General features: G+C 40.9%; 2 protein-coding genes across 7 annotated transcripts in view; one reads left to right on the forward strand and one right to left on the reverse strand.

Moving 5' to 3' along the window:
- Nucleotides 1-924: 924 nt before the first annotated feature.
- On the reverse strand, nt 925-16,775 carry DCUN1D5 (defective in cullin neddylation 1 domain containing 5). Of its 3 annotated transcripts, none has more exons than XM_075081983.1 (8): nt 16,667-16,775; nt 13,250-13,341; nt 10,557-10,627; nt 10,082-10,173; nt 3,109-3,217; nt 2,911-3,015; nt 1,949-2,051; nt 925-1,239 (listed from the first exon to the last, which is right to left on the reverse strand). In XM_075081983.1, the coding sequence occupies exons 3-8, from the start codon at nt 10,596-10,598 to the stop codon at nt 1,184-1,186; spliced, it is 507 nt and encodes a 168-aa protein (XP_074938084.1). In that variant the 5' UTR covers nt 10,599-10,627; nt 13,250-13,341; nt 16,667-16,775; the 3' UTR covers nt 925-1,183. The 3 variants fall into 3 exon arrangements, with proteins under 3 accessions (XP_074938084.1, XP_074938085.1, XP_074938086.1); XM_075081984.1 differs by lacking the exon at nt 16,667-16,775 and adding an exon at nt 15,991-16,580; XM_075081985.1 differs by lacking the exons at nt 10,082-10,173; nt 16,667-16,775 and adding an exon at nt 15,991-16,130.
- Nucleotides 16,776-17,056: 281 nt separating this feature from the next.
- Nucleotides 17,057-22,975, forward strand: part of DYNC2H1 (dynein cytoplasmic 2 heavy chain 1) — a 192,062-nt gene continuing 186,143 nt past the window's right edge. For all 4 annotated transcript variants that reach the window (XR_012658746.1, XM_075081964.1, XM_075081980.1 and 1 more), the window contains exons 1-5: nt 17,057-17,446; nt 18,979-19,149; nt 20,124-20,259; nt 20,580-20,698; nt 21,265-21,409. Coding sequence is in view for 3 of the 4 variants with exons in the window: in XM_075081964.1 (XP_074938065.1) it covers nt 17,246-17,446; nt 18,979-19,149; nt 20,124-20,259; nt 20,580-20,698; nt 21,265-21,409 (772 nt within the window). In the remaining variant the exon portion in view is untranslated. The remainder of the gene's footprint in view (nt 17,447-18,978; nt 19,150-20,123; nt 20,260-20,579; nt 20,699-21,264; nt 21,410-22,975) is intronic.

Genomic DNA, 22,975 nt, shown 5'->3' on the forward strand with positions numbered 1-22,975 from the left:
AATAAAGTAGAAGTTCCAAATGTTTCATTCTCTCATTCTCTTTTGGTTTCTCACATTTACTCATTAAAATCCCCTTTCTTCTCAAGGGTGGCATTGGGCCTCCTGGAAGAAGGGTAGAGTGACAAACTCCTGTATTTAAAGGTTGCCACAAATACTGAGTGCCTAAAAGGGCAGTCACAGTAGTTATGGGACTCAATACATGGAGTAACAGGGTAAAAATTAATACCCTGTTACATACAAGTCAAAAGGTAGGTAATTTAATAGTCTTCTTGACTTTATGAAAAGCATCCAGGGAGATTAAAAGAAGTCATGTTGTGAATGCTTCCACTCTAAAACTCCTAAGAAGCAAAGCTTGAAACCAAGTCTTTCCAGCTTTCCCTTTTAAAATATAAATTGCACTTTTTATACCAAAGTCTAAATTGTAGTAGAAATTTGAAGCTGCCTTAATGTACCAAAGAGTATCTGTGTTCGCCATCTGAAGTACAGACAACTAGTTTTCAGCTATTCTGCATATAGAGCCATATGCTCTATACCCTTCTGCTTTAGAAGGGCCTGCCATTAAATGTCATGCCATTGGGTGGGTACTGAACAAACGTAAACAAAGAAAAAAGAAAAAAGAAAAAAAAAAAAGAGTTTAAGGCCTTTATCTCCACAAGGAGCTGAAAGCTGTGGCATAACCCATGACCAGTACTTAATACGCAAATTAGCACACTCCCACCCAGGGCTCTGAAAAAATCAGTCATTCTTTCTAATGTTTGTCACACAAGACAATCACATCATCAGCAAGCAACAGTGCCAGTTAAGCATTTTTAAGGTCTTCAAAAATTCATAGCAAAGGGCACTTCTGAGAAAGATAATCTTCAAGATTTGGTTTTAAAAATAGACACCACACTCACATTCAAGGGACATTCTTCACTTTTAGGCCTTTGTCACAAAACTGAATCTTTATTGTTCTGAAATAAATGCTATAAACATAAGACTCAAAACAAGAACTCAAACTTTCAGTCTCAGAAAAGGTGTGGTTCAATGCCCATATCACGTGTAACAAGAAAATTTCCTTAAAAAAGGAAAAAAATTACTGTGAAGTCTTTCTTAAGAATGAAAATGCAATCCGTTGTTTTTCTCATCAGTTTGTGTACAGGTGGGCACCAAAAAAACTTCTGCATTTTCTTGTGAATTCTTGCTATGACGCTTGACGAACTTTTTGCCATTCAACAAATTCATCCAGAAGAACAGGCCCTGCAAATGGATGAAACTTGGAGTTATATTTGCCAATGCCTTTCAAACATCTTCTCTTAAAGTATGAATGTTAAAACTACTGGTCTAGGTAACATCCATGTCAATCCTATGGTCAAATACTTACTAAGACTCAAAGATGACTACATTAATTTCAATCCAAGGGCGGCAAAAAGTGCACAAACAACACTACACAGAACTACAGAAAAAAGTGTTCATTATTTCTGACAGGTGCACCTAATCCCTTCTTCCCAGAGCTTTCAAAATTGCACATAATTAGAACACGGACCAAAATGGGGTGCCTACTGCAATTCAGTCACAGTATGACTATCAGCCAGGTGTAGAGTTCAGCCCCAAGTACCAGCAGGTAGGCTACTTTACACTTAAACTGGAGTTTATTATATATTAGTAGAAAGTGAGAGTTTACTGTTTATAATTCTATTTGCAAGTCTATAATTTCATGTAGCAAGCAGCTTCACTCGATCCTCAACTGAATATAAGTTGACTCAAGTACACAATCATACCCTAACATACTGCCACAATTAATATCTGCAGTTTGAAACTGAATGGTTATCAGGAGAGTTTTTCTATGCATTGTTGGAGAAGGGATATTTCAGACCTTACAGCATTGTTTCTGTTACAGAAATTTGTTTTACGCAAATTGAAAATACTGAAGTAATAGTTGAATAAGCAAAGCGTTAAGAATACTTACATGCACCATCTTCATCATAGTTGCTAAGATCCGCATGGACAGTTCTGCTGAACTCTAGCACATTGTACCACTGATCCTTGTTCATAACTCTATACTTTGATTGCTAGGGAAAATAATTTCAGAACATTAAAGTGTCAAGTGACATTTGGTAACGCTGCATCTCATTTCTCTCATTTTATCTTTAATCAGTTCCTAACAAACAATTTAATGGTAATAACTGCCACTATTTCATGGGTTTTCCACTTTTTGAAATACTACACGTACATATTTCTTAGTTCTGAAACAACATAAAAATAATTTATTGAAAGATCAGAGCAAAAATCGAAATATCAGGAATCAGGAAGTCACCACTCTTAAGCTTCAAAAACTGGTAAATTTTCATCTTGCCCTGAAGTGGGGCACACCCAGCTCAGACACATTTCCAGAATGAATGCTGACAAAAATCTTCTTTTCCCCAGGGTAAAATACGGTATGATCATAAGGACAGCTACTTTGCAACGTTATTACTGATTTGAAGCCAGGGAATAGTCTCAAGCCTAGCATGCTCCACAACCTACACAAGTCCATGTTACTAAGTCACTTGCAGCTGAGCTGACCAAAACTTTCTGGAGACAGCCAGAGCTCCAGGTACCTACATACTGTGTCTACACAAAGCAAACTTGGAATTCAGGACAGACGCAGCTGTAGAGACCATCAAGGCTCTATAATTTTAAGTTTACCTTTATAATCCAATTAAGACAGAATTTTAATTGCCTTTGATAAGAGAAGGCAGGGTGGGGGCATAGGGATGGACAAAAGGGTCTGTGATGCATACTAGAACATCACTGATTCATAAGCACATCGAGCAAGGGAAAAGGAGCAATATGGATACATTATTGAGCAAAACAACACAAATCCTGAAATCTTTTCACAGAACAGCCCAACTGCTATGTCACCATTCAGAAAGTCAAGGAAACTTGTACCTCCAGGTATTGATAAAATACTGAAAACAGTGGCCAAGTTCTTCCAAGCAGAAGAGCTAACATGGATTTTGCAGTATCAATATCCAGACTTCGCTGGTCTTTATCCTAAGGTAGAATAAAGAAAGCACAAAAACGACTCAAGCACAAGCCCACTGAAAAATTAAAATAAGAACTTCTCTAACATTTCAGTAGTCTTACCCTTGCAAAATCAAAGGCATATCTGTAGATATTCTTAAAGGATGAAATGTCATTCAATTGTGACCGCAAGAAGTCAAATTTACTCTGTAATTTTTCTGTACAGTCACACCTTAAAATAAGAAAAACAAGTGATGTTAGAAGTACGAAACAAAACATTAGGACAATGACAAAAATGCCAGCAAACATAAAAAATTAAAATCATCAAAGTGCAATCATTAGCAGTACAGGAGTAACACCATAAAAGTGACTTGAACACTGAACATGCTCAACCTTTGCAGCTTACTGAAATGATGAACGCCTCGCATTCAAGTTTTTTTAAACTCTATCAGCAACATAATACAAAGCCTCTTCTTTACTTCTCAAATAGTTTTTTTTATGCCATACTCTGCAGTTTATACTTATACCCAGCACTTTTACCTTTCAATCACTACAAAGGTTTGGAGAAAACACTATTCAGTGTGCATTAAGGCGGTAAGATCTAGCTGTAAATCAGGCTTTATGTTATACGTCTTCAGAGAAAAACAAACCCTAAACACACTTCAAGACTACATATTTATGAGTGGCAGGATTGAGCAGGCACTCCGCAAAACATACTAGTCCACTCATGTTTTATGACTGATGAATGCAAGCTCTGATAAGCCTATCACCTGGATTAGTCAGTAGCTATTCAACTGGTAACTCACAGGCTGTAGGAGAATGTACAGGTCTGCCAGCTGACAGGATAACCCTTTGGCAAAAATAGCCCTTTGGCAGTAAAGAAGATCTCCATGTATTTTACTTAGCAAGGACTTTTGTTTCCAAGTAGAGAATGGGTTAGATTCACCAGCAATGGCAGAGGAGAATGTAATCTACACGATAGTACTCCAGGAAAGACTCACTCAAAAGAGCAGTCATACCACATTTTATTCTTATAAAATAATAGCTGCCATGATCTAACAAAAAAAAATTTTCACCCTTCCCTGTATCCTGCATGACAGAAGCAGTACTTTCAGAAATGCAGATGCACATAAATACTTCCTTTGGTAATGTGTCCCCCTTCTGGCAGCCTGCCTCTCAGAGAATACATTTGCATCTTTAACAGCTCCTTATGGACTCGCCACCGTCGCCCATAGCAAGGCCCCTTCAGGAGTACCGCAGCAGGTTGCTGAGACGCTGCATTTTGATGCTGTACTTTGCCCACAGCCGATACTTCCCGTTCCTCAGGTCTGCCAGCCTGTGCATGCATGTCTGTCTGTCTGCCCCTCTCAGGCTGCTGACAAGAGAAACGTAGCCATTCCAGCTGATGAAGCCTTTTGTTATTTCTTGTCTCTAGCAGCATCTACCTAAAGCAGCACCAAGTCCCAGCCAAGATCAGTACTAAATAAATAGAACTATTAGCTAATTAGACTGCATATTCAGATGACAAGAACTAATATACTTTGCAATAAATCATACATGAAGATGAAAAGAAATATTGTTAAAAAAGCTTTGGTAAATTTATCTAAAGATAAAACTACATTTTTGTCTAATTGGTCTATGTATTCTATCCGTTAACTCTTAAAACAGTATTATGCTATGCTACAAAGGACCTCATTTTATATTAACCTCTCTTCTTTCTAGGTTTAAACATTCATACCTCAATAATATTGTCCTCTACATTTGAGGACAATATTTAAAACCTAATTAAATGCTCATGTTGTTCAGTTTTAAACAACACTAACACTAACTAGATGCTCATGTTTTTAATTCATGTTATTGTCTACTGTACTATTTGCTATATGTATTTTAATGCAGAAGTGATTCTCTTGAAAAAGTTGGTATGAAAAAGTGCCATTATTATGCCTCAAGAATCCCGAGCTATTGTCAACCTATTTAAATAGTCCAACGGATCACACACAGACAGGTACCACCCTCTGAAGTCTGATGCAGGAATGTATCTCTGTTAAAGCTATTTAAGGCATTTCCACACCTGGTGACTGATTTTCTTCATGCTAGTGAGGTAAGGAGCTGTCAAACTCCTCTTTTATAGAGATATAGCTGCTTGTGTGGCTGCACCATAAACAAGATGACGGAGGTTACCCATATTTAGAACAGGCTTCCCACCAGTATTTTTCTTTTTTAGTCAGAACAACCATCTCATAAGCACAACTGAATTAACACCAAACTCCTGTAGAGGGACTAGAAAAAGATGTGATTTCTTGAACTGCCTTTACTGAAAGACAGCATTAAAGTAAGTTATTTCAAGATCAACAAAAGTAGACATTAGCTTACTACATTATTCTCCAAGGCCTTTGATACAGTCCCCCACAGTCTCCTCCTGGAGGAAATGATGCGTTATGGCCTAGACAAGTGGTCTGTGCAGTGGGTGGGGAACTGGCTGACAGGCCGCACCCAAAGGGTGGTGGTAAATAGCTCTTTCTCAAAGTGGCTACCTGTCACTAGTGGGTCCCCCAGGGATCGATATTGGGCCCAATGTTATTCAACATCTTTATAAGTGATCTGGACAACAGCATCAAGTGTAGCCTGATGAAGTTTGCAGATGACACCAAGTTGAGTGGGGAAGTAGACACTCCAGAAGGGAGAGCTGCTCTGCAGGGAGATCTGGATAGGCTGGAAGAGTGGGCCAGCAAGAACCTTATGAAGTTCAACAAGGAAAACTGTAAGGTCTTGCACCTGGGAAAACATAACCCAGGAGTGCAGCACAGACCGGGATCTACCTGGCTGGAGAGCAGCTCTGTGGAAAGGGACCTGGGGGTCCTGGTGGACAGGAAGCTCAACACGAGCGAACAGTGTGCTGCTGTGGCCAAGAAGGCCAACAGGATGCTGGGTTGCATCAAAAAGGGCATCGCTAGCAGAGAGAAAGAAGCCATCATCCCGCTCTACTCAGCACTTGTCAGGCCACACCTGGAGTACTGTGTACAGTTCTAGTCCCCGCTCTACAAAAAGGATGTGGACAGGCTGGAAGGGGTCCAGAGAAGGGCCACCAAGATGATCAGAGGACTGGGAAGCTGCCATATGAGGATAGGCTGGGAGAGCTGGGTTTGTTCAGCCTTGAGAAAAGGAGGTGTAGAGGGGATCTCATCACCACGTACCAGTACTTAAGGGGTAGCTCCAAAGAAGATGGAGACTCCCTTTTTACATGGAGTCACATGGAGAGGACAAGGGGGAATGGACACAAGTTGCTCTTGTGGGGATTCCAATTGGACACCAGAGGGAAATTTTTCACAGTGGGGACAGTCACCCATTGGAATAATCTCCCCAGGGAAGTGGTTGACTCAGCCACGTTGGACACCTTCAAGAGTCGTCTGGACAGGGTGCTGGGCCATCTTGTCTAGACTGTGCTCTTCCTAGAAAGTTTGGACTAGATGATCCCTGAGGTCCCTTCCAACCTAAGATTCTGTTGTTCTCTTCTCATCCCTACATCATATTTATAACAGACCTTAAATTAGCACCACAAAGCAGTCCTATTTTGATTTCTATTGAGGTAGAAAGTTCATGTGAGGCATAGCTAACACGGAGACGGTGATGATTCAATAACTCCTACTCAGATATTCCAATGTTTCATATTTCAAAATTAATCACACATGCGTGTCTTTTACTAAAAAGAAAAATTCGTAAGATGTATACCAATATTTTATACTACCATTAAATGCTTTTGGTTTAAAGTAGTTTGAATGTCTTCTAATCTACGAAAGAGTTCCCCTGCCATCAGCCAGGCCTCCAGATGGAAAAAAATGAAGTGATATCCGTCTAGCCCATGTACTCTCTTCAAGCACTGAAATGGGATCTTCTGAAATTTAGGTTCCATGTTGTAACTGAAGCATACAGAGGTCCAAGGAAGTAATGGCTTAAAAGAGCAAAGGGACATCATTTCTGTGCCCTGACAATGCTGTAGTTTTATTATGTCAATTGATTTACAGGTCTGGAGACTAGAAATTTAGATTCCAGAGTACATTGAATGCTATACTGGCATTAACAACTCCCCTATTTACACCATGCTTTGTGTTAGCCTCAAACATTAACAGAAACAAGGGCAATTACAAGCAAAAAGCTCGTTGGAAAAACAGTTGATACTAGGCTATTATTAAAACCAACCCAAATAAGCTGGTTTTACTACTAACTCTGCAAACAGCAAGAAGTTACAAACTGACTTTCCTGCCTCTCTCTCTCATGCAGCTTCTATTGTACCTAAAAACGTGAGATTGTAACCTTGTCTTTCCCTTAGTTGGAATCTAATTTGGCTCTCTCCCCTTTACCTGGCCATTCATTTTTCAGAAGTTCAACTTTAATGTAAAATTTGGCTCAAATTCTAAGGTTAAAAAAAATAGCCAGAGGAAAGTACTCAGAAAATACAGCTGCCTATGCCTCAACTTCCTTACACACGAAATTCTTTGTATTCACCTAGTTCAAACAATGACTTCTGCAGAGTTTATTAAAGTTGTGAATTGTGATCTTTTCTTCACCTTCATTTCATAACTTTTTTTTTCCTTTGTAGGTCTGTAAAGCCTACAACTGACAAATACATGAATATGCTTCTCCTTGAACACAGATACATAGTTAAAAGGATCAACTCTTATTCACCCTCCAATGGCTTTAAAGCCAATGTAGATCAACAGTCACTTCCTGAGAGCTATTAATTTCATCCTAAGGAGGTGTTTAAAATAGCTGAAATAAATTGCCCAGCAGAAGGACTAGTTTCTCTCTGCTGACTGTGAAAAGAGCTTCAGGTGATTAATTTAGATTCAGACACCCAGCTTTCACTTAAAATACACATACACACACACACATATATATATATATATACAGGGCAGAATTCACCCTACCAACATGATATACTAGAAATCTCACTTTTGCAGCTGAAGTTGTTTACGTCTCATAAGCTGCTTAGTGCTTGATCCACCTTAATTTTGACAGTGTATACCTTATCACATATTTATTTTTTTCTTCCTCTCTAAAGAACAAACTTTACCAGCATGCCACAAAAGCACATGCAAAAAGAAAGTATCTTCAAAATTCAGGCACCCCAAATCTTGGCATCTAATTGTAGATAGATATAGGTGTCTCAGCTTTAGGTGTTGCCATTCATAGAAGTCTAGCCAACCAACCTGTAAGAGTAACTCAGGTGACCACTCACTGGGTCTTACGGCAAACTGAACACCTCCCTAGACTCTGCTACATTTACTGGATCCCCAAAGTTTGGAGTAACAGTTTAACAAATCCAGCTCTTGCATATAAACCACACATTTAGGTGTCCTACTATGGAGTTGAATTTCACCCAACCCTGTTCATGCCATTCCTTCTTTCAGAATATGTGAAATGTCACATAAGGTATTCTGTAATAGAACTCTTAGAATACACTCTAGGCTTTCAATGCATTTTAGTGTCATTTCTTCATGAAAAAATGTAAAAAAAAATGCTGTGCAAGAATGTAATAATAATCTATTGCTTTAAGAGCATAAAACCTTTCTCCTTCAAAACTTTGTCAAACCTTTCAAGATAAACTAGATTCCCCCATCCCAGATGGAATCCCATAATACTATCCTTCCTTCCCAGTACACACAAACAGCACAAGTGTACAGATTTATATTCTCTTTTCAACCCAACGAATCTTGAATTCCTTTATGTGAATGTCACTGCTTCATCCAGCTGCTTAGTCTACAGCCTGCTATTAGAGCACATCCAGGGGAAGCAAAACAGACAGGTTAAATGATTTAGACTTAAGCAAGTGCTCTGATCATAAGTCTGTATATATAAAAATGCACAGCAGTACCACATTTTCTGTCTTAAACACATTTAACCTACAGCATGACCAGCTCTGTTCTTAAAAGAACCAAAAAGATTCCTATTCACAGCAGATTATTAGAAACAAAATCTTTAATGTTGGCTCTGAAGAGGTGCCTGATTTCATACATCTTTGTGCTTGCATTCTGCTAGACCAGCTAACTCTTGAGAGCTTCCATCTGGGCATAAAAATTAAGCACTTCAGATAAGTGACCAAATTATACCCATTTACAGCATTTAAAAATTTATGCACCCAGAATTTAATCTCTGTCATCCTGAATTTCAGGCTATTTAATCATTCCAGCTCTTACTAAATTTAAGAGTTTCTGACAGTCACAAAATAATTATGGCATCAATGGGAAGCCCGATCCCAAATCGGGTAAAATTTGCACGAGAGTCAGGCCAGAGTCACTTACCCTCTGGTTATTCAAGACTATGGAGTATCTGCCCCGTACAATTTCCCAAACCAATTCACAACTGATAGGGCAATTGTGCCAACACCGAGGGTCAAATCAGCCCCTCTTTCCCACCATGCTGTACCTGCAACAGTAGCTCCCTAACATTTTTAATACTGAATGCAGCGTCATAACAAGTCAAGTACCATAAGTAGTTTCATGAAGAACAAACAGAAAGTGACAACTGAGCTAAGTGTCACAAAAAGCTGACTAGTTTCATGAAAGAAACAATCTCTTTAGCATTATCTCACCAAAAATTCTTACAAACTGAAGGAGTGAGAAGTTTATTTATAACGGAGTAAGTGTTATTTAAGTTAAGCATTAAGCATGGCTTCTGACCTGCATCTAATAAATAACACTAATAACCAAAATTATTACCAATGCAGTCCTCATCTATACAGCTCAGAAATCAGTAAAAACTTTCTAGAATACCAGTGTTGATATATGCTTATGGGTATCTCTAGATCTACTTACTTGTGTCTGCTATCTAGAATGATACTTTAACATATTTTTTGTAAGAAGCAGCAGCCACCAAAACCTGACTTATTAGGGTTATGCAAAACTATCATTTGAGTGAACTCATCAGATTCACAACCTCATGAACAGTAGCTACTTCCAGTTGTTGACTGAGCCCAGACCTAAAAGCCAGTTTCTGTGTCTTATTGCCAATGCACAAGAAACAGAGGGCAAAAATAATTAAGCCAGTGGTACAAACATAAAAATAGAACATTCTATTATATATCTAAAAACACTCTTACTGTAATGAGGTCATTCCTTTTAACCATTCTTCCTTGGTAAAAAATCCCATGCTTTCAGCCTCTAGTTTCCAGGCTAAAACTAACATAATAATCTAGGGGAAAAAAAAAAAAGTGGAGAAAAGGAGTCAGTGTGTAAGAAAAGGCTGATTTCTACATGTCCAGGAAGAAAACTCTAAGCATTCAAACATTCTAGTAATTGTTGTACATGCCTGCACTTTACCATTTAATAATTCAGCTATGTGCAATCTTTCCCTTAATTTCAATTTCTGGAAGTGAAGCATTACTATAATAAAACAAATAAACAACCTCTCACACAGACCATGCATAATTGATGTATTCAGCTGATGTGTCTTAGAACAGCTCCTAAAAGCAGGAGAACAAACTGTCTGCTTACTGACGTTAAGAGTTTTACACAGAACTTAATCTTATCCAATACCCCCTTTTAAAGTGTTATAGTATCATGCAAGAAACGTACATTTTCAGGCTCAACACCGATGTCTTCGCAGAACTTTTCCATTCCTTCAGGCCCCACAACTTCATCGGGACCTTCAAAACCAAACAGAAACCAGACAGAAATCTAAGTAACATTCACTGCTCACAAGGATTATACACAACAATAATTAGACTACACTGCATATAACCTATCTTTAAAAACACTGAATTACACCATTAAGTAGCTTTTATATTAGAACCATTCTATCAGCTGCAGTGTGGAGACAGGTTTATTATATATGAAGTAACACTATGAACTAAAAGCAAAACTAAACCAGAACTTCCATGTTGCACACTGTCTCCCCGCAACAGCAGACAAGCTACTTTAGTTCATGTATGTGAGTTTTCGAAAGACTCCACTGATTTTCCCATTGACGTAGGTCAACTCCAATAACTGTGGCAGTCAACTGTTTTTAAGACAACTTAGGTACTGCTACTCTGTGCTAAAGTTACTCTCTATTAATATATACACTCTCCCTATATAAAATAATACATATATAATGATATTCTTCAAAGAGTTATTTTATCAACAACAACAAAAAATAAATTCTACCTGAGCTACTATTACAGATATTACTCTTTCAATGGTGTTAACATTATGGGTTTGCACTGACACAGAAGAGGATGAACCTTCAAGTAACGTATGGTTAGTTTTACAGTGCTGAGTAATATGAAGAGAGTGATGACAATAAATCAGAAAAATGCTAAGCATGTTAGCCATGTACAAAGCAGAAAATACCGTGATTAGGGTCACAACAGTTAGTGTTATGCTGTCACTTTTCCATTTTAACACAAAGAAAGCCTCTAAAAAGCAGCAAAATAGCGTATTTAAAGAGCACATACACACACTCTACAATGCTTTGTTTCTCTGAATTTCTGTCTGGTTGCAGTTATTTCTGCTAAGCCTGTTCCAAAAATGACTCCTACTGGGCAACCAAATATTATGACACGCTATTTTGATGTATCTTGGATCATTCCGTTAACACTGTTTTAGTGAATATGAACCCATGTGAACGGTAAAGGCTCTATCTTCCAAAACAACATGGCATTTTATGATTCTTTGGCAAATTTTGCTATTTATACATAGACAGAACAGTTTCGGGTTTTTTCCCACCCTTGATGATACCTGTCTCCACTTCATCTGCATCTGTTACTGTAAGCTGAATACTTTGTAAGCGTTTGGAGAGTGTACTTTGAATAATTACTGGCTGTGAGATAAGAACAGTTGATATAAACTATTGAGAATGGCTACTTTTACAGGAAAATAAAATGCAACTGGCATTTGAGATCATGAACCCCTACCTATTGGAAACTACTGCAAATAACATTTTGCCTAGGTAAGCAAAACGCTGTCATGTTATTTTGAGAAGCCATTATGTAAAATGTGTTAAGAAAGTTTCAAGTTTAAGTTATGAAGAAAAACACATATAAGGGTTCACTGGTAATGACAAGTATAAACTTGAGTCAGTGTTTTTGGCCCAGAAATCATATGTACAATTCATATATATAGACACACACACGTGTGTGCGCGCGCATAATTTCCTTTTTTAATGGAAATGTTTAATCTGCTATGGTGTATAATTTCACTGGAATTCTGTTTTATGCTAGAAACGTGGCATATTTCGATTACTGGTTAACCAAAGTATAACCTCGTACACTCAGTTTTTGACTCAACAACAAATTCACAGGCCTTAAAAAAGTTAAAAGTATGTGCAGGTGCACTTATCTGAAACAAATTAACTAAGAATTATTGTTTTCCTCAGAGAAGACTCTTTACTCTAAAAGATTATACCTCAAACCTATATTAGAAAGCAGATTAATAGAATCAGGAATAGTTCATTACTGCAGAAATACTGCAAGACAAATATCAGTCCTGATAAATATACTCAAACCAATTTCTGGCAGATAAATCTGCTGGCTCACGTTTCATACTGAGAACTAGCCATTAATGAGTTTCAATCGCGAACTAGTTATGATGGACTTCAAGTAGTGACTAGACAAGAAATTAGTAACAGTTTACAGATCCTGAATTTCTAACCATATAATTGGTAAATCAGTGGCAGCAATAGACTAATAAATTGTGCAAAATACACTGCATATTCACTGAAAACAACTATTACTTGGGTAGCAATTCTTATTTCTTTGGAAGAGGCTCTAACACTTTTGAATGAAACGTCAAAAATGTTAGCACAGATTCTCAGACAAGAAAAACAGTATAAGCATGTATTATTTTATTTTGTAAAATAGAAAACCAAGAAAACTATTTCATTATCCTTCCAACTTCATTATAAAGAAGATCTAGGTAGAGAAATAAACTTCTGTCTAAACTGTCTCTCAATGTCCTGACTTCTACTTGTCCATTTCAAATCAAGAAGTAGAATCATCCAGTGTATCCTGGTTCAACACTGTAGTGTCCAACATCAGCCATTTTATTTTAAAGAACGCCATGGTAAGTTATAAAGCATAGAGTAAAGAAGAAAAAGTGAAAAAGAACAAATACTGAAAAGGTCATAGTAAAAGATATACTAATTCAAGTGCTTGTTACAAGGAAGCGAATATGGACTTATCTTTTATGTCTACATCAGCATAAAAAAGCAAAACATAAATAATATTTGATGTATTCATTTGTTTTAAACAAAACCATATAGTTTTAAAGATGAATTCACTGCATATTACCTGCATATTCATAAAACCAAGCCAGGCACTTTTTGCTTGAAAAATGTTCCTCTCCACTTATTACTTTACCAGAGGCTTGTGATCTGCAATAACTTATAGAAACACAAGGATGATAAGTGTTATTTTAATATGAGAAGTGGGAAATAATTTTAAATTAAATTCCAAATGTTTTCTTACTAGTTCAAGCATTTTAAACTGTTTTATAAAGTCAATATACATCAACAGCAAAGCTGAATTTGTTAAAGGGCAACTGTCTGTCATCTTATTTCAACATTTGTTGGAACACAGAATTACCTTGAAATACAACCCGCTAATAGCCCAATTTATTGCAGCTACTTCTTTTTCTGAAATGCAAAAGTACTGTCACCTTCTAGATATTAAGCCAAAAAAACCCCACACAGATGGTCAAAATATCACTACTCAGTAATTCAAATGCCGTATTATCTGCTTATATTTATACATACAGGCATTTAAAGTTAGGTCTTTAATAAGCCGCATGATCTTCGAGAGTGCCGAATATGCACAGATCCCATTTAGGTCAACAGGAGCTGCAGAGTTTGGCATATTTAAAAGTCAAGCTATTTATAGTTGAGCATCCAAATTTGGGAAGAAAACTCAGTTAATTTGTTTACATTAAACACATAACTAAATATCTGTAAATTCTATAGATGTTTGGTACACGTACCAGAACAGTAATATGCAATCTACAGTAAGGCTAAATCTGCTCAGCACACACAGCTTTGCCCCCCACATCATCTTCATTATGTGACACACAACCCAGTTTACCTAGGTAAATTTTCATAATTCATAATTCTTTAAAAGAATACATAGAATAACTGATTCCTTCCAGCAAAAACACTGTCCACTTGAAAGCAGTTTTAGTCAGTAAGGAGTTGCAGCACCTTTTCAATACACACTCCTTTCAAATACAAGTTAAGATTATTTCTAAGAATGAGGTGAAAGTTGATTGCATGAGAGGATTTAGAATTATGCAGCTCCTGTATTGCAATTTTGAAAAGAAAACATCAAGCAGGAAAAGAATAGTTCAATTCTGAGAGGTGGTGATCAACTTTATCTTCCATGTATCGCTTTCAGCTTCACTGGAAAAGAATGCAACACTCTCCAAGATGAAGCCTTATGTGATGAAAGCTAGAATTAAAGATGTACTACAGACAACCATCCACTGAACTGCCATTAAAAACGCAATTCACCAGAGAGAAACAGAGCCGTACGGTATGCTATTGCTTGTTGGTTTTATCAGGTTTAACATATACCCATTTGTAATCACTGGTTTTATTAAAGCATAACACCAACATATTGCCATATAAGAATGCTATGTCAGAAATGCTCACGTATCTAACATTTTGTGATCAGCTAGTATGACCTCTCATTTACATCACAGTTTTTGCCCAATGACTAGTAGATTCCTGTAGAGTCTTTTTTTTTTTTTAAGGGAGCCTTCAAAAGATTTTTTTATTTTTTTGAAGTAAAAGAAATTAATATAATACAATTTTGGTCAGCAGTGTTCAAGAAAGATGAACCGAAACTGCAGATGCAGAGAAGAGCTATGATGAGCAAGGAAACTGAAAATTGGTATTACAAACCAGAAGAATTTAGCTTGTTTATTTTAAAAAAACAAAGTATGAGAAAACAAAAGTGCTCACTCTGAATACACTGTAAGGCAGAACCGTGAGGGAGGAGTGTTATATAAAGGATAATGTAGGCAAGGCACAAGAATGGTTATTAACTGGCTATAAATAAATTTAGACTGAAACTAAAAGATCATTAATGACCACAGAAAGCGAGCTCAGGAACAGTTATCCAAAATGAATAGTCATAACAAAACAAAAGCCTGGGTACTTCTAAGTTCAAGCTCAGTCAACCTATGAGAAACACCATATGCCACAGTTTCTTGCAATAGCCATTCCCAAAGCGCTGATTTTGTAAGTCCTTTGTATTCTTATGTCCTCAGGAGGTTTCTCGTAACTAATGGTTTACTGACATACTTAACAAGTTCTAATAGATGAAAAAGGCATACAGTTACTTTAGGGAAGCCACGCTAGAGGCTCCTGCTACACCATACTAACGGTTTATCATTCTAATGGTGTTTTCTGGGTATCAGGACATAACCGATCTTTTTATGGTAGTCAACGAACAAGATGCTTCAGACTCCTGTATTTATTAGAAAAAACCCTTCCTGATTTTGTTCTGGAGTGTCCTGACCTCTCCTTTCATTTCACTGAAAAAAAAAAAAAAAAAAAAAAAGGATTTAACGTAGACACTCAGAGTGTCTACGTTAAAGTGAGAAGAGCTGCCTACCCCAGGAAAAAGGTTGGAACGCATGCGGGGACAAATGCTGGAATTGGCCCTACCGGTGCGGGGAAAGGCAAAACCAGCAGGGGCCGGGAGCGGGTCCGGAGCGTTCCTCCCCTGAGCGCGACCGAGCCAAACGCAGAGGCCGCAGGACAAGCGCCCCGAACCTCCGGGGCGGGCCCACCGGGACGGGACCCGCGGCAGGACACAAGCCCGCCCGCACAAAGGGCCACCGCAGTCCCGGGGCAGGCGGTGCGGAGCAGTGCGGGGCCGCCGCACGGCCGGGGCCGCCAGGGATCCCCCGCCCGTAGAGCAGTGACCGCCCATCCCCGCGGCCGCACGCCCGGGACGTGACAGCCGGGAGCCGCCGCTGCGGGCCCGCCCCGCCCGCCGCTGCCGCCGGGCGGCGCCGCGCCCGGAGACGGTACCTGCCGAGTTTACACTTCTTAAGGCCAGTGTCCTCCGTCGCGGCCGCCGACCCCGAGGACTTCCTCTTCTTCTTCACCGGCATCGTCCCGCCTCGGGGCGGGGACCGCCCCGCCGCCGGGGCCCGTAGCCGAGCCCCCCCGCTCTCCCCGGGCTCACCGCCCCCCCCGAGACCGGCGGTGAGGGGACGAGGAGAGCCCCGTCCCGCCCTGCTCCTCCTCACCCCCGCCGGGCCCTTCCGCCCCCCCGCTCGCCGCGCGGGCAGGGCGGGCCCCGCCGCCGCCGCCCGGTCCCAGAAGCGGGTGTCGCGCCCGGGGTGGGAGCGGGGAGCCGGGCGATAGCGGCTGCTTGGGGAACGGCGGGCGACCCGGACACAGACACCGCCGGGCAGGAAGTGACAGCGCCGCCGGGGCGGGACTGCCGCCAGGGCCCCGCCCCCCAGTGGGCGGAGCCAGGCGCGCTCCCGCCCCGCCCCCACCCGGCCGCCGCTCTGGGTCCCTGCGCGGGGCCGGCCGCCGGTGGGTGCGGGGGCCGGCGCCGGGCTCTCGGGGCTGTTTGCTTGGGCGGACGGTTTGTTGTGGCGGGGGGGCGGCGCGAGGAGGAAGAACTGGGGGTGTGTGGCCGTTACAGCGCGCGTTCACAGTAAAATAAAACGGTGAAGCGCGAACCCTTCGTTACCGGTGCCCGCGGGACGCCGGCAGGCGCCGGAGCGGGAGCTGCCGGGCCGTGTCCCGCGGGCACCGCGGCGGCAGCGCTGGAAGCTGGGGTGAGGTTGGGTGGGCCGCCGGTGGAGAGCCGCCGCGGCTGGGAGCGGGCGGCGGAGTGGGCGGCCGACCTAAAGAACCGCGGCCAGGTGTTCGTGACACCGCGAGGACCGGAGCGGCGCCTCGCAGACCCGGAGAGCAGAGCCATGCGGCATCCGCGCGTGGTGCTCGGGGCACCTCCCCCACCTCAGCCGGCCCCGCCCCCCGACGCTGCCTGCCGATTGCCGAGCGCGTCGAGCGCTCCCTGTCTCCCCGCGCGGCGCTCGCCCCTCGCCAGCCGGACCGAGCTCGCGAGAGCGCTGGAGCCGCCATTTTCGGTCGCCATAGCGACGGGTCCCGGCGACGCGGGGACGCCGCGGGCCGCACCCCGCCGCCAGCCGCCGTCCTCCCCGCCGCCCGCCTTCGGGCTGTCTGCCGTCAGCCCTCCATGCAGTCCGGTGGGGCTCTGGATCCGCCGTCGCCCTGATCCTGCCCGGCGGATCCCTCTGCCAGCATGGCCGGGGAGGGAGACAAGAGGAAGCGCTTTATTTCAGCCACGGCTGCGAACTATTTCGGGCTGGATCCGGCTGCGGGTCCCGCTGCCCTGGCCGCCGGGCTCCGGTCCCGTCCGGAGCTGAGCAACTTCCTTGACGACGGCAACGAGTTCCTCCTCGTTGTGCAGCAGTCGGGCACCCAACTCACGGCGTCCAACAAGGTACGGTGGTGCCCAGCCCCGTGGCTGCAGGCACCTACGGGCCCGGCGTGTCCCCGCGTCCCGGTGTGCGAGTGGGGGGTGCAGAGCCTGCGGTCCAGCACAGAAGGCTGGTATCTGATTTGGGACACGTCTTCCTGATGCAAACACCTATGCTGGTCTCAGTGTCTGCCGCAGAAATTACTGGCCCGAGAGTCTGTGGAGACCATGCGGTCAGCTGTGTGATGTATTTGTTAGTGGGTTGTGCCCATGCTGATACGTCGTTTTAGTGTGCCGTATATCGTCGCTGTGTGAATGCAATGCAGCCTGGAGAATGGCATGTTATCTTGCTGCACATGCCAGGTGGAGACTGATGTGTGGTTGTTCCTGGGCAAGGGTGCACGCAGGTGACTGGGAGGATTGCATTGCGTGCCTCCCGTCATTCTGCTGTCAGACCTGGGGCGTCCTGTCCGTCCGTGACAGTTTTTTCTCCACTGAAGACTAGTGTTACCGTGTGAACTTCTGGGTGGACCAGTGACTTACATACCTCCTGGTGTAATCGTCTGGGTAGCCTGTGGAGTCTAGTGCATGCCATTATTCATGCAAGACCGAACATTTACATGTACCAGTTTTTGGGGTGTGCTGCTGAGCAGCTGTCTCGTTTACAAAGGCACTGTCAGCAGCTGTGGAAGATCAGATGCATATTGGGACTATAATGTGTGCCAGTTGCGTCAGTGAGACAATGTCTGCAGACCTGATAAGAAAGTAAAACTGGTACTGTCCAGAAAATTTGAAAGCTGTTCTTACTAGTGCTCTGTTTCTTTTAATAGAAAAAATGCTCACGTCTATACCGTTGCACATGATTTGGGAATTCAGCTAGTGTAACTTTTTGATATTGTTTTGTCAAATGTTTAATGATGTTCTCCTGTTCTATGAACTCTCCTTGGCCACAAATAGTTCCAATAACTGATTTTATGGAAATTTTTGGAACTTTACCTGTAAGTTGGACTGTGAAGGGAGCAAGAGTCATGTTACAACTTTTGGTTTTACTGGTGAAGGAGAATTCCTTTCTCTGTCCTTGAGGAATCTATTCATCGCAATAGTGTTATGTATTTACAGACTCAGGAGAACAATACTGAATATTTGGAAAAATATTCCCAAAGTTATGTAGCGTAAAAATGCAATAAAAAAGACAGACTTCATGCTGAGTTTTCTCTAGGCACAAGATGGTTTGTCCCCAGAAAGTGGTAAGTGGAGTTTTCAAAATCAAATTAGTGTAAGTAATTATGGCATTTACAGATATTTTATAATGAAAAAGGCATTATGTATATGATGTTGGAATTCAGGTGGCTATGAACACAGGAATGATTATAATATAAGTTTTCATTTTCTGTGCAAATCAGATACTACCAGAATGTTATTGGAGCCCATGGGGAGTAACATGGTATTTTATGATTTTTTCTTGATGTAAATAATTTGTGTAAATGGTGTTCATAATTTAGTATAAGATGCAATGTCAGTTTTCTAAATGAATCCTGTCTTCTTGATTATTGCAGATTGAAGGTATTGATTCAAAGAATAATGTGCTGGTGTTCTTTAAGCTGCGACCTGATGTGATTACAGAAGATAATCTTCACAGTAATATTCTTGTGTCATCTATGCTAGATTCACCAATTAACACCCTTTATCAAGCTGTACGACAAGTTTTTGCACCAGTATTACTGAAGGTGAGCAATATACTGAATTAAATGTTCTGTAGATTTATACTGAAACATTGAAATTCCATAGGATGTTAAATATTCTGAGATAAATATTTTATGTTTTAAAAATAAAATATTTTAAGAGCTTAAATAATGGATGATAGTTCTAATTTCTAAATTAAAGCAAGTACTTTACCTCCTGTCAGTAGGGATGAGAGGAGGATTCTGGCCATACCTATGCCTGACTAGAAATGTGGAATACATTGGGCAGTGGTGGTTAATGGAGGCAACAGCTCCTTACCTCCTTTTCACCAGTAATTCCTGTCTTGTGTCCTTTGCTTGTTTCAGATATATTTTATATGAAATGCATAGGTCTGTATCATGCAAACTACGATTCTATAATATGTGGCAGATAGGTGTGCTAGACTCTAGATTAATTTCTACAGCTGTATTTTTTGTAGTTTGGCTTTTTTTTTTTTTTAAATGTTCTGAGGCTTTTCCTTCCGTTCCATTAAAGAATATATTTCCTTTGTGGATTTTTGTCAAAAAAGATGAAAATGGCTGTACGAGCAGAGTTTCAGCATTTAAATATTTTTAATTTCTTGTATGTAATAATATTAATATAATTTTGGAAAGACACAATAACTTTTGATATTTGATCCTAGCAATTTCCAGATTCCATTACAGAAGTAGATTCCAAATTTGTTTAATATAGGATAATTCATTAAAAAAGAATTTTGAACAGATTTGCAGAGTGCCTGTATAAATCCAAGAAATTACTTCGGATTTTGTGATAAAAATATTTATACAGTATTATTCTGAATTGTTAAGTGAAAAGAATGAGGTGCTTTTCCTTGATATTAAGAAAAATAAATTCTTGCATCATCACACCATGTAATTAATTACTTCTATTAATCTGATTTTTTTTTTTTAAGATTAATGGGAGGAATACAGACATTGTTCTATCATGTGAGTCACAATTTTTGAAATTTTCATTGCAGGATGAGAGATGGAATAAATCATTTGATCCCAAACTCCAGAAACTTTTAACTGAGCTTGAAGCTGGCTTGGGTACTGTTCTCAGAAGATCAGATCCTAGTTACACAGGAAGAAAGTTCAGTGAAGATGATGTGCGAGGTTTGTTTTGCAGTTATGTCTTTTATAGTTAATTTTAAATGAGGAGTAAATAACTTGTTTATAGGCTGAGTTTTCAGTCTTCATTATCCCAGTGACTGCAGAGTGTGAAATATAGCGGGTTGTGGTGAGTAGACTGGAATCGATGATCAACTTTGGTCTCTTGGTATGAACTTGATACTACAACTAGTCGGAGTCAGAAGTTGAAGGATAGTTACATAACCATGCAGTAAAAATTTGCTTTAGAAAATATGTTCTGACCAGAAATATTGTGTGACCATTCCTGTATTTCATATTTAAACGTTTTCCATTATTATTTGCAGCTATACTTACACCAACAGATGAATTTCAGTTCTGGACAGAATGTGCTCATCATGGAAGTAAATGGTGTAGTAAAGAGCGAGCTTCTCATTTTAAAGACCTATTTGAGGACATTGCAAAAGTATGTTTTCTTTTGTGTGATCAGTGATGTATTTGTAGACTTAGTAAAAAACACTTATGAAATATGTGTCAGTATATGTATACTCTTTTCAAATATTTGAACATATAGCTAGTTATTTTTTCCTAGGCAAAATTTTGCTTTAAATGACATTCATGTCGTTTCTAGTGACAATGGTGCAGGGGAATGCCAACATTTAATTGGGAGCAAATTTGACGATTGAATACTGAGAGTTGCTGTAGAAATGCAATAGTATACTATGGTTTGTGAACTAGAAATTGACTCTCGATATTGTAAAAAGGAAGACTGAAAAAGCAGACCATGATAATGAGTGCTATAATGCAAAATTTTTGGCACCTGTAAAGCGTTTCCTTGAATAGTGCTTCAGATATCAATGCATTCTTCACATGAACAAACTTACACAAAATGCTTGTTTTTTGAGAGGGGTATGCAATATTCTGTTAAGCAATAAAACCCAGGGAACTACAGCAATTGTCAGTTTCAGAAAAGTACAAATGTTTCTACGATACTAGTTGCAGAGTAACCATTTTAAGAATATTTTTTTCCAGGATTATTACAACTTGGATAGTCTGTCATTATTTGAAGTTGCGGATTTGGTGGAGGCTACCAAGGATACTGTTGATGGTGTGTGGAGACAAACAGAACATGATCCTTATCCACAGCCACGCATGCGTAATCTTTTGGATGTAATAGGTAAATCATTATGCAGTCTTTATTAAACGAACAGTTGAGAAAAAGTAAAACGAATCCGTGAGCAGAATGAATCCTTCCTCCTAAAGGCACCAGTGATGGCCTGGAACATTAAGGTGCTTTCTTGTAGTTATGATCCATGAATATTATTTGCCTTATACTATCTAGTAATTCAGCCAGTTCTGGTAGATGCCTTCACACATGCTTGGGAAGATGACAGATAGTGACAGGATGGAGTTGGATACTTTTCAGCCTGTGGACTGGATTTGTCGTGCTTCTGTTTGACTCCTTTTCACAGAATCACAGAATGGTAGGGGTTGGGAGGAACCTCTGGAGTTCATCTTGTCCAAACCCCCTGCTTGAGCAGGCACACCCAGAGCAAGGGGCACAGGAACGCGTCCAGGTGGATTTTGAATGTCTCCAAGGAAGGAGACTCCACAACCTCTCCAGCTTCCACTGCTCTGTCACCCTCACAGGAAAGAAGTTTTTTCTCATATTGAGGTGGAACTTCCTGTGTTCCAACTTGTGCCCATTGCCCCTTGTCCTGTCAGTGGGCACCACTGAAAAGAGTCCAGTCCCATCCTCTTGACACCAACCCATTAGATATTTATAGGTATTTATGAAATTCCCCCCATAGTCTTCTCTTCTCCAGGCTAAACAAACCCAAGTCTCTCAGCCTTTCCTCAGAAGGGAAGATGCTCCAGTCCCCTGATCATCTTGGTAGCTCTCCGCTGGACTTGCTCGAGCAGTTCCCTGTCTTTCTTAAACTGGGGGGCCCAGAACTGGACACAACACTCCAAATGTGGTCTCACTAGGGCAGAGTAGATGGGGAGGAGAACCTCCCTTGACCTGCTGGCCACACTGCTTTTAATGCACCCCAGGACACCGTTGGCCTTCTTGGCCACAAGGGCACAGTGCTGGCTCAGGGTCACCTTGCTGTCCACTGGCACTCCCAGGTCCCTCTCAACAAAGCCGCTTTCTTGTAGTTCAGCCCCCAGCCTGTACTGGTGCATGGGGTTGTTCCTCCCCAGGTTCAGGACCTTACACTTGCTCTTGTTGAATTTCACGAGGGAAAATCGGCCTAGGTTTCCAGCCTTTCTTTCTCTCATAATAGAGAATTTATTTACATAAACCCCCATTTGAAGGTTGTTTCAGTCTGTGTGGAGGTGAGAGCAGGATGGGCAGAGAAGTTGCTTCTCTCATTCTCTGGACAGGAGTCCCACTTCTGGGACAGGCAGTGAGTTTGTCTGTTGCTGCTAGATATGTGTGTGCGTTAGGGGAATGTTTTCTGGAGCAATCAGGTACTGCTATTACTACTGATAAAGACAGATGCTTGTGTTTGGATTCCAGAATCCAAAATCATCAGCTTCTGATATTGGACCAACCTCTGACTTGGAGATGTTTAAGAGATTTATTGAATCTGAAACAAAATAATCAGTTATTGATACATTTGTGTGGTTTGAAATCAAGACGCTAGTTTTTAAAAAACGTGATTGGAACGTGGTGTAGTGTTTAAGGAAATTATTTTAAAGAAACAATATATTGCTTTTATATATTTTTTTGTGTTCT

This window comes from Phalacrocorax aristotelis, chromosome 1, assembly GCF_949628215.1.
Source record: "Phalacrocorax aristotelis chromosome 1, bGulAri2.1, whole genome shotgun sequence".
NCBI classification, from domain to species: domain Eukaryota; kingdom Metazoa; phylum Chordata; class Aves; order Suliformes; family Phalacrocoracidae; genus Phalacrocorax; species Phalacrocorax aristotelis.